Consider the following 12,568-nt stretch of genomic DNA (forward strand, 5'->3'; position numbering starts at 1 on the left):
TCATGAAGTAATTTTTCTTCCTTACCTGTTTTCTGTATAGCTTGTATTTAGCTTTAATGAAAAGCTTTTTGGCTTACTGGTGAAGGATATTGAAGCCATGGATCCTAGCATTCTGAAAGGAGAGCCTGCAACGGGTAAAAGACAGAAGGTACAGTATACTTTAATTCTAATTTTAATGATATGAATTATGCAACTTAATGTCATTTTCTAATTGTTCTCGTGCTGAGTATTTTTTTCATATTGTGTATTTTCTTTCTTTTTTTTTTTTTTGGCCAGTCCTGGGTTTGAGCTCAGGGCCTGAGCACTGTCCTTGGACTTTCTCAAGGCTAGAGCTCTACCACTTGAGCCTCAGCACCACTTCCAGCTTTTTTCTATGCATGTGGTACCGAGGAATCAAACTCAGGTCTTCATGCATGCTAGGCAAGCACTCAACCACTAGGCCAAACTCCCGGCCCCTGTGTACTTTCTTTTTAAAGATAGTAGAGAGAAAATTTATTTTTATATCTAACAGTTATTAATTTTTTGTAGCTCTAGTAATTTATAATTTGTATATATATCTGTAATTGTTTTTTAGTATTGATATTTTAATAAACAAATTAGAAGAGTGTTATTGAAAAGGTATAGACTTGAAATAAAGCATATAGGAATTATGGAAATATAGCATAGGGAACTGCTGGGAAGATTTCCTTTGCACAGAAACTTCTTTTTCCCTTCGTTTTTAGCCTTGCTTTGAGAAGTCCAGAAACAACCCACTAATGTTTATCTTTCTGTGCAGATTGAAGTAGGGCTGGTTGTTGGAAACAGTCAAGTTGCATTTGAAAAAGCAGAAAATTCATCGCTCAATCTTATTGGTAAGATTTACACTTTTTAGGAAATCTTACACAGATTAGAATCCTCTGTTGTTACATTTTACTCAACTAAAGTGATTCTGAAGTACAAAAGGAGATGGGTACCTCTAGTGAGAAGGCTGATCACGGAATCCTGAGCATTTCCCGTTTGTCAGATATAAAAAGTTTTAAAACCTCCATCTGGATGAGTATTGACCAATAGAAAGAGAATATGAAGCACATGTAGTTTTAAATTTCCTAAAAGCCATACTAAACAAATTAGATAAAGAGAAACAGTGAAATTAATTTTTTAATTAAAATTTTAACTTTAAAATAATTTTAGGTCTCTAGAAATTTACAAAAATAGGTCAGTGAATTCCTGTACATGGTTAACTTGCTTCCCTTGTTGGGAAGATGTTATTGCACCACATTGCAATATTTATTTATTTTGCAGTTGTGGAACTTGAACTCTAGGCCTGGGCATTGTCCCTGAGCACAAGGCTACCATCCTACCCCTTGAGCCACAGTGCCATTTCCAGTTTTTTGGTAGTAAATTGGATATAAGAGTCTTATGGACTTTAGTGCCCAGGCTGGCTTTGAACCGTGATCCTCACCTCCTGAGTAGTTATGATTATAGGCGTGGGCTTTTATGCCTGGCTCACACTACAATTCTTTTTTTTTTTTTTTTTTTTTTTTTTTTTTTTTTTGGTCCATCTGGGGCTTGAACTTTGGGCTTGGGCGTTGTCCCTGAGCTCTTCAGCTCAAGGCTACTATCCTACCCCCTGAGCCACGGCTCCACTTCCACACTACAATTCTTGAAGCCAAGATATTATTATGATATCATCACATCTAACCAAACTCCAAACTTTATCCGGATTTCAGCAGTTTTTCCTTTATGTTATTTTTCTGTTCTGACATCTCACATGGGATCATTCCAGGTTGCAATTAGCTGTTCTGCCTGAGTGTTCCCCAGTATTTGGCAGTATCTCAGAATTCATTATCTTGTGACCTTGAGACTGGTCACTTATTTTACAAAATGCTCTTACTGGTTGTTGCATTAAATGAGTTTATTGCCGTACTACAAGTGATCAACTGATGTTTTTGTAGTTAAAATCTTTCTAAAAGGTTCAGTTCAGCCCTAATTATGTACCTTAGCCCTATTTTCATTATGTTAAAATAGTCAGGTATAGTGTCTAGGAATAGTAATCCTCCTAAATAAGGATACCAGTAACTAGGTAACAATTCTATTCATAGTTCAACTAACTGTGCTCACATCTACTCCTCATAGAAAGTAGAGACTTATGTCTGAATTATTTAACTTTGTTTAAATGTGTGAGCCTTTGCCTTATTCCATAAATTTCCATTCCCTCTCACTATTTTTTATTTGTTTATTTGTCTTATATAACCCAGTCTAGCCTCATACTCTCAATCCTCCTGCCTCTACCTCTGCCCCAATGTTGAATTATAGTGTGAGTTACCACACTCAACATTTCCCCCTTATTTATATTGTTAAACATTCACAAAAAAGCCTTATTATAAATTTTGATTTTAATTTCCTTTTTTTACATCCTTTTTGGAGCATCTTAAACCTCTAATATGGTTATTAATACCTATAATTGTAACTTTTAAAGATGCTAGACATGTCTAATAACCTGTTGACCTAGTATATGTATGAATTGGTTGTACTGTGTTTTTTATGCATTTTTAAAGTTATTTTATGCCAAATAAATTGCATAACTTTCATTTAACATTTGTATTTTCCAAGTAATCCATGCAAAGATTTGATTTTGGAATACAAATATATGGTAGTTATGCATGTGGTAAATTTAGCCACAAGAGGGCAGCAGAGTGCAAGCAAAAGATTTTGGATCGCTTTCTAAAAGAAGTCTTAATTAAGTCCACAAACGTATAAACCATAAAATCACCATCTATTTTTTTTTATTGTAATTAGTAAAAGGGTTACATGATATTTGCCAGATAGAAGGTGCATTCACATACATTGATACCCTTTCACCATCTGTTTTTTTAAGGTGATTTTTTTTCTTCCTTGGCTTTATAAAACTGTATTCTCACTTTTTTGGTTCAAACATAGTGTATCTTGTTCTTTGTGTGAAATAGTAGTTCTCTTGTGTGACTTTAGGTGGCACTCTGACATTTAAATTGGTTCATTTTTAATCCTTGTGATAAAATTTTAAGCATGAATTTTGAAATAATTAAAGCCTTTTATGTTCATGTGAAGAAAAGGGAAATAAGACAACAAATTAAGCATATCTTCTTAGGCTGAGAGCTTATACACTCAATTCTATTTACTCCAGATAAATATATTTTTTCATACATTTTTATTATAATTAATAGAAGGGTTACATTATATTCACCAGATAGAAGGTCATTACTTTACAAACATTGATACTCTTTCTCATGTCTTGGTCCCCATTAAATATATGTTTTTTAGAATATTCTTGCAGAAGTCTTGAGAGACTGCTAGATTTCAGATGTATATGTGACTAGTGTAATTCTTATCATATATGCATATATATAGTTTCTTCCAATCACCTAAGCTGATTCATTTGATTAGATTAAATTTATGAAACTAAGTTCTATGGCTTGATTTCACATAGAATACAGCATAAGTTTAGTTTGTCAAATTGAAAGTTTATTACTGGCCATAATTGGGGACCAAAGTAGGTAGGGCAGTCTTACCCTTATTTGAAAACCAGTCAGGAATATGTTATTCATCTTTGTATAATGGTAACTTGTCTTTACTCATTTAGAATGCCAGTGAATATCTCCCTTTTTACACTGAATATTGAAGTTCTTGTTTCATATTTAATTATATATATTTTTAACTTAGGCAAAGCTAAAACGAAAGAAAATCGTCAATCTATCATCAATCCTGACTGGAACTTTGAAAAAATGGGAATAGGAGGTCTGGACAAAGAATTTTCAGATATTTTTCGACGGGCATTTGCTTCTCGAGTATTTCCTCCAGAGATTGTGGAACAGATGGGTAAGTTAAAAAAATAAATTTTAAACCAAGACGGGTGGGGGGTGTGGGGGGGGAGGGAAATGGGTACCAAGACATGTGAAAGGGTATCAATGTATGTGAATTAATGCACCTTCTATCTGGCAAATATCATGTAACCCTTTTACTAATTACAATAAAAAAAATAAAATAAATTTTAATAAAAGTTTGTATTGTTTAAAACAATTAATGGATGAAGAATCTCTTTTTAGTTTTTGAGATTTTTTCAGCTTACTAAAGTACTTTTCAGTTTTAAGTTCCTTATATAAAAACAGAATTTTGGAAAAAACCTTCAAAATACTTAACTTTTTAAGGGAAATAATAGAAATAATATTGTGGTTTCTCTATTTATTTAGTTAGTTAATTTAGAACATTTTTCTATGGAGCATGTTTAGAAATTTTGCCTGATTCTAAAGGCTTCCTCTATAGCTCAGATTTACCTACTGAGTAGTCTGTGGGCCCTGTTCTAATATTTGGTGCTCTTGTTGCTTTTTTGTTGTATTATTGCATTCTACAATTAGTATACTTTCATGCATGGTAAGTAGATACCTACAAACTTTTAAATTAGATGTTTGATCCTAAAAGATAAATATAGGATATATATATATATATATATATGTATGAGTTTCCATGTTGCAGACAAAGAAATGCAGTATTCATTTATCACTTTCTTTTTGAAAGCTTATTTATCTGTAAAGTGACCTTATTTGCTCAGTGAAAATGCTGTCATGACTGTTTTCATATCCATATCGTTTGTTAGGTTGGAATGTGAGCAAGTGAATTTCTGAGAAAGGAATTTAGAACCTAACTGCTCTGGCAGATTATTAGTGTAAAAACAGGATCCAAGAAGCTAAAGAAATATGAATGTCTTACTCCCCTTACCCTCATCAGTCCTTCTTAAATTGTGGTGGAAAGATAAAAGTATATTCATCATGATGTGGATAAGAACTACTTTTCAGGCACAAAGTACTTGGATCATACTAGTCCCCTATTGTTGGTAGCTTTTCTGCCTGGTTGCTCACTGATAAATTACAGCATGGCACACACCTGTTCACTGGGTAAAGGTCGAGTTTAGAATTGGATTAAGAGAAAATGACAGAGACCCTCATCACCTGACTTTATACACCTCAAAATAGCAATAACATACTTTTTATCTAAAAGATACAAAAAGCCATGTACATAAAAAAACAAATTGAATTTGGAAAATAGTAAAAAAAATATGGTAGTTCAGTCTTCATAATGTGTATTTTGTAGCACAATACATTTATAAAGCTTTTTGATGTAAATATGGAGATACTATTTAAATATATTTTGGGTAACAGAACAAAGTTAAAGAGATGTTTCCAAATGCTCTTAAGTTTTGGTGAAAGTGTTACAGGTTTTTCAGAACCGAGACCTGAGTCCAATGATCCTGCTTCTTTGAATATTTATACTGCCATCCAGAAGGCAGAAAAATAACTTTCTATAATATGCTGTTTTATAAAAATTTTATAATGGTTGTCATCTCACTGTTTGGACTGTGAGGACTTAGTTAATGAAATACTGGCTCCATGTTCTGCCCTTTCCAGCTCCTGTGCATAGGGGCTCTGTCTGAGGTTGTGTAATTAATACATAAACCTCATATGATTATGCTTGTGACTTTGACAGTTATTAGAGAGTTTGAAGTTAAATCAGTCAGATTTGGACTTAGTGAGTTTTATCTGTGTCTGATACCTATATTTAAATGAATTACAGTCACATACTTTTTACTGTGCGTGTGCTTTTTGAGTAAAGGCTGTAGATTTAAATTTTGTGAGTAGCATTGGCTAGCCAGCCAGCCTGCCCACCGCCTTGCCCTGTCTTGCCCATGTACCTGCCAGGCCACACGCCGCCCTCCTCTCCTCAGGGACTTCTAAGTACTGGGATTTAGAAGTTAGAGCCTTATACTTGTTAGGAAAGTGCACCACCACTTAAGCCATGCCCTCAGCCCCAGAGCCTTTCTTGTTTTCTTCCTAATATGTTTATACTAATTAGGCAAAAATTAATTTTGTTCCTTTTAAGAAATCATTTCTCTTTTTCTTGAAGAAACTTATGTTGTCATTTTGATTTTAAAAACAACTAGCCTATTTTGGCTTTGAGCCAGATTGAAAAAAAAAACATTATTTTCTTTATTCTGAATTGGCATATAAATAAAGTAAAGCAACATTTTTTAAAATGATTTTTGCCTGAGAAATAATTCTCTTGCTCTGCATGAGTCATTCCCAATAGAGGCTTCTTTTCCTTTGATACTAGAGAAAATAGATAGTAAAATGCCTCATTGTACCCCAAACACATTGTGGTTATACATTTTTCAATGGGCTCAATGAAAGTATTTAAAGGTAAAGATATGAACATCATATAAATAAAACTGTACAAGTTCTTCTTGTGTGTAACCCGTATTCTTTTACACTCCTAGGTAGGAACAAAATTGATTTTTCCCCTTTATTATTTATCTTAATTGAATGGTATGGTTTAATGTTTTGATTACAAAATGGGTTATGATCAAGTTAAATCAATTCAGATGAGAAAAACAGCTAGCAGAGAATATGTAGGTTATGGGGATTTCTATTTTTGGATTGAAAGCAAATTATTCTCTTTTCCATGCAATTGGGAGTTCAATCTACTTTGTAAACAGGAATTTTAACTAAGTGGATTTTTTGCTTACATTTATCAATATTTTTAATTAGCAAAGTAATAATTTTATAATTTTTTCCTAGCATTGTGTTTATGAACCTGGTAATTATACTTCAGGTAATATAGTTCTTTTGGTTGTACAACTTTGTGCTTTCATTAAAATTGAAAATATAGTTTAGATATGTACAGAAGAATATGGTGATGTATTTAAAGACAAAATGACAGCCAGAGGAATTCAATTATGTTGTATAACTAAGGATTAGATGAAATAATACATTTGAAAATAATTAAGTTTCCAATCTCCTAGTATCTCTTTTGAAGTACTTTAAGTAACTAGTACATGTCTTCCTGCTTTTGTTGTATTTTCATAGGTTTAAAAATCAAAGAAATCCTTCAAGAAAAAAGAAAGAAACATGAGGCTTGATAACATAAAAGTTTTGTAGAAATAGGCAAAGGGTAAAATATCAGTTTAGACTTCTGTTTCTGTTATTTAATCAGCATAACTATTTGCTTATTTCTTGTCATCCCACAGTGAAGTAGCACTTCCTTGAGGCATGTGAAAATATTGGCAAAGAATTATACATATAAATGAGCATATTAAACTGAAATCCTTTGGTATAACTATTCGATGATCCTTATAAAGAGTGGGGAAAATAATAGCAAAGAAAACAAGACCTATACTTAGCATTTAATGCACTGAGTAGAGGATGTTCAGGATAAATGATAAACTACCTCATTTTATTTGCCGCTCTTTTGTTGACAGATGGAGCTTTTACAGAGATGCTTCATTTTTCAGCATCTCTAACAGTACTCCCTAAACTGTACATGTCAAAGCAAACAAAGGTTTTTCAATAAATACTGGAATAATTGCCAAAGAATTAGCCAGCATCTCTCAGTATACTCTTGGACTAAGTTAGCTTCTACCTAAGGAGAGGAGCTTCAGCAGGAGAGTGGTGAGAGAAAGAATGGAGGGATTGAGGGCCTCAGCCTCCCTCTGTGGGCTCAGGATGTCCAGGCCACCTAGCGTGAAGGAAAGCCCCTTGTTACGTACGGTCTTGTGTCCTCATTCTTTGAGTTTTTTTGGTTCCTGTTTCCCTGTGCCTCCCATTTTAAAGCCCATTTTGAATCTGTATTTTCAAGGTTTCTTTTGAAATTCAAGAGGAAAGTAAGTCTTTTCTAATATCATAAGTGAAACTGCAATTCCACTATGAAGCAGAGCTGCTGAGAAGATAAGGAGCCTTTCAATCACATGCAGACATCTTTCACATGCTAAGAATAGTGCAAATCAAACATATTGAAAGAAAGGGCACTAAGGTTTTGTGCAGGCCATATTTGGGAGAAAGGGAGTTCTCGCTAAGATTAACATAAACACTCACACTCTTAAAATGCATTTTCACACCCCCACTCATGAGGAGAGATTGCAATTTAAATGGGGGTTAAGACATCTAGCAGAACTCCAGGGCTCTGTAAAAGGAACCCTAAGGCTAAAGAGCTTATCTGAAATTTGAAAAAAAAAAAAAAAAGGAGGGGGGGAAATGAAGCTCTTTGACATTCATCTTTTTTCCTTGTATTAGTCATAACTTGCTTTTCAGCTATATTTTAGGTTTTGAATGCCAACCTGACATCTGTTCAGGTCTGCCTGTAATTTATTAGCAGAGGAAAAGAAAGCAGTTGCTCACCAGTTAGGGATGCAAAACTTCCCCCTTCTGACTTTCCACTAAGTATTTGTAGGTGATACCTGGATACAAAGAGTGTGATCATTTACCAGTTCTAACTTCAGATCAGGAAGGTTGCAGGTGTTTTGTTTTGTTTTTAATTGGGGAAAAAATGGATTATAGTCTTATGATCTCTCTAATAGGGTTTAGAGATAAAGCATATACCATTAAAAACTATAGGTAGCTTTTTAGAAATGGAATTGTTTTTAACTTGGATTAATTTTTCCTTTGGCTTATTTTTTAATCAAATTTAAATAGAAATAATTGAATAATTAAATAGAATAATTGTTCCTACATGTCCAAGTCAAGCCAGATATAATGTCAGCTGACATTTTTTATTTATCGACAGGCTTTTTGTGACAAAAATTAGTCTTTTGTAGAGGTAATTTGGCCTACAGAATCACAAATGGATTGGATTTCCTGGTAATTATAGTTGAGTTACTTACATATCCTCAATTGGCTTGCTACACTATTGAAGTTGTGATTATTAATTCAAATGTCCCACCAGTAAGGAAATGTTTAAGTATGATATATCTGCATTATAGGACACAGCAGAACAAGACTTATGCAGGCATATTTATGTTAATAAAATATATAAAACAAAGTAAATGCAGTATAAAAATAGCTGAGTACACATTAAATTGGGAAAAGTGTTGACTTCTGTGAAAGAATTTTAGAAGAATAAAGGGAGATTTTTGTTTTTCCTATTCTATTATTCCCCAGTCTATGTTTTACTGTGATCTTCTGTCTCTAATGTACAATTTACAAAGCAAAGAAACAGAAAGATAGTATTACAGGTTGTTTCTTAGAGTGACTGTCAACATAGACAGGGAGCAGAACCAAATATGTCCCATTGTCTTCATGAAGTTTTCATGGAGGGGACAAGCACAGGGTACAGAGGACTTGGATGGTAGTCCCTGATAGATGTAGGGAGGAATGCCTATCCTACTTCACTCAAAAGAGAGAAACAGTTTTGCCCATTGAAACAGGTTCCTTCCGGTACTTCCATGGTGTAGTGATGGGTAGATGTAGTTTGTCTTCTGTCTAAATGTGAGAACACTTGTAACAATACCTTCTGAGGGCTGAGGAAGCATTATAGATAAAGAAAGGTCAGTTACAAGGAGGGCAAAATTTCTAACATTTGAAAAATTGTATTCGAATTTGTTTTTCGTGTTCCATCTAGCTCCTGTGACTTGCAAGATAAAATGGTGTTTCTTGTTTCACTGTTAGGTTTAGGTTAGTGATGATTGGCAGCTAATGCTACATAGTAGAAGACTGTTCTAAATGCCTTATGAAACTTTTTTCATACATTAGCTTATTTAATCTTCACAAGTATAATAGGAAGTAGATACTGTATTGTATCCATTTTATAGTTGTAAATTGAGTAGCTGATTGAAGACCTAATTTTAGGGCCTAGTGGTAGAGTGCTTGCCTAGCGTGCACAAAGTTCTGGGTTTGATTCATCAGTACCACAAACACAGAAAAAGCTGGATTTGGACCTATAAAATCTGATTTCAGAGTCTATTCCCTTAACCTTTTTTTTTTTTTTTACTGTTCTCTATTGAAACCCCATCGCATCAAACCATTGGAATGGGTCTCAGCCCTGTTTCTTTGAATTCTTGGAGGCAGTGTTGAGGTAGCCTTTGTTCTAGTTAAGTGTTTTTCAGCAATGCACCATTGATCTTAGAACCAGATAGTTTTTTTAATCTATCATGGGGCTTGAATGCAGGACCAAGGCGCTGCCCCTGAGATTTTCTGTGCAAGGCTAATAATACTCTAGAGATAAGAGTTTCATGGATTTTCAGCCCACACTGGCCTTGAACCTATGATCTTCAGATCTCAGCCTCCTGAATAGCTAGGGTTATGGGTGTGAACCAGAATTATCTGCTGGAGCCAGATAATTCTTTGGTACAGACCGTGGATATTTTGTGCAATGTAAATAAACACTTTTCTCATACTCTTGATATGTTGTGATTGTCCTGAGCTCCAGATGAGAAAGGTTGGTGGCAAGACTGTAATGCTGTAATTCCATGTTTTTCATCTATTCTTTAACATTGTAGCATCATGCTGGAAGGAAGTGGTTGGTTGCTCCTGGCATATTAGAGAAATTTTGTTTTAAATGAACTGTCAAGGAATAGACAAAACATTAATGTTAAAGTTAAATAGTGATTTAAAAGTTAAACAATATAACCTAACCAGTGATATCAAAAGCCAAAATGTGATTAAGTACTAACTGAGTGGTATATGAAAAGTCATCTAGGAATTTAAAGATATTTACTCTGAGGTTCATAGAGAGCAGCCTTGATGAGACCTTAAATGCTGAGTGGTTTGGAGTAGAAGGAGAGAAATGGATCGTTGTTCATATCTAGGGAAGAGTGACAGAATAAGCAAAATACAGATAGAATTCACAATTTAGATTGGTAGCCTTGATGTTGGGAAGAAATAAGAAAATAGGTTAAAAGTCAAATTGAGGTTGGGTTATAGAAATCTATGAACCAGGAAATAGACATTTTATCCCTAATCTTAGATATTTCTCTGTATTTCTTCTGTTCCCTCCCTCCCTCTCTCCTCCCTCTTTCCTTTTCTCCCCTGCTCCTCCACCCTCTTCCCCCCTTTCTCTCTCATTTAGTTGTTCTATAGTCCTTAATGTGTTATAATTATTCATTTACATCTCCCAAAGGTCAGGTCTTTCCAGCCTGGCACTACAGATATTTTAAGTGTGGGAGCCTGTGGCTTCTTTCCGCTCCATTCTGGGAGTTTCACCATCCTCCACCATATGTGACTATCAGAAATGTCTTCTAGGTAGCAAAATCATCTTGCATGGAGAGTCACTGCCCAAAAGCCTTTGAAAGGACCTCCTCCAAGGTGTTATCAACATCAGGGCTGTTTACAATATGGTCTAAAGACCACATTAAACACCTGTTGGATATCAGGAAGCATTATTACAAGTTCATAGTAAAATAAATATTTGAGATTGAGAGCAAGCAATTAGAAACACAGCAATTTGACATTGCCATAAACTATGCTTTACAAAAAAAATTGTAATAGAAAATGTAAAAGGAAACAAAACCAACAACTGGACTTCAACATAGGTAGCTGGAGAAACATTACCGTATATAAACATTTACTAAGTGAATGTAATTTTTTAAACAGATGGTTATAGTATAGTGGGAAGTGACAAGAGATTTTCAGCAGTGGAATTAGACTACCAATGTTAATATTTAAGATAATTGGTGTGGCTATTCTGTGTGAAACATTACTGCCCTAGAGAGGAAATGAATGGTTGTAGAGAGCAGTAGGCTCCATATTATCTGTCTTTGTGGTATATAGAACCTGCCCTTCATGTTTTTTTTAGTGTATGCTGATTGTTCAGAGGGGTTTCACTGTGATTTCACAGGTGAACTACCTCACTTACTCTTTCTTATTTTCCTTATCCCCTTTACCCTGTATTATTTACCAACTTTCAGTGAGTTGCATTTTGCTATCTTCATTCACAAATGCAGTGTACTTTGGTATTACTCACCCTCTTCATATTTTCTTTCTATTCCAGTTCTAGTTCTCTCAAACAATACTTTTGTGTTTTATAGACAGGCTCTTCGCGGAAGCTCTTACTCTGTCTTCCCCCTTGCATTTCTTTCAATCTGTTGTCCCCAACCCCACCCCCCACCTCTTCTGCTCTTCCTCTCCCTCAGCTCCCTTTCTAGAAAGTCACAAGTTAAACTGAATTCTGCCATGTCCCCATTGCATCTCAAATCCACCCAGTTCTCTCCACCTCGCCTTGCACTCTTCCTTCAGGACACCATTATCTCTTGCGTGTATTGCTCCATAAGCCTTCAGCCTTGCCCTTCTCTAATCCATTCTCCACACTGTAACCAGAGTGATTTTTATTAAAAGGCAAGTCTGATCCTGTCACTCCACAGGTTCAAACTCTTTAGCAGCTCCCTTTAACTCCTTACATGGTTTACAAGCCCTGTGTGATCTGGCGTCTGCCAAACTTTCCTGCCTCATCTTAGCCTGTGCCCCGCCCCCAAGCTCTGGGTTCCAGCCAGACTGTGCTATTTTCAGTTCCTCTAATTTGCCATGCTACTGTCTCTTACCCTGGAATCCTAGGGTATGTTTTCACCATCTTTTTATTCAGTTCCTCTTTTTCCTTTAGGCCTCAGCTTTGATGTGTCTTTTTCCAAAATGATTTGGCCTTAGTGGTCTTCCTATGTATCCCAACAATTCCATATGCTATCTTATGCATTGCTGCTTTGTATTATAGTTATTTATTACATTCCTCTATTCCAGGCCCTATATCCCAACCCTCTGTCCCTACCTCTGCAGACATAATATGAATTCAGTAAGGAAGA

The 12,568-nt window shown here is 35.0% G+C and overlaps 1 protein-coding gene across 2 annotated transcripts in view; it reads left to right on the plus strand.

Moving 5' to 3' along the window:
• The window catches only part of Nsf (N-ethylmaleimide sensitive factor, vesicle fusing ATPase), a 123,063-nt gene that overhangs the window by 29,098 nt on the left and 81,397 nt on the right, over nt 1-12,568 (plus strand). For both annotated transcript variants that reach the window (XM_090350016.1, XM_090350015.1), the window contains exons 6-8: nt 41-148; nt 776-851; nt 3,679-3,834. In XM_090350016.1, the coding sequence (XP_090206142.1) occupies nt 41-148; nt 776-851; nt 3,679-3,834 (340 nt within the window). The remainder of the gene's footprint in view (nt 1-40; nt 149-775; nt 852-3,678; nt 3,835-12,568) is intronic.

The sequence above is a fragment of the Megascapheus bottae genome, chromosome 17 (genome assembly GCF_031878675.1).
Source record: "Megascapheus bottae isolate mThoBot1 chromosome 17, mThoBot2.hap1, whole genome shotgun sequence".
NCBI classification, from domain to species: Eukaryota; Metazoa; Chordata; class Mammalia; order Rodentia; family Geomyidae; genus Megascapheus; species Megascapheus bottae.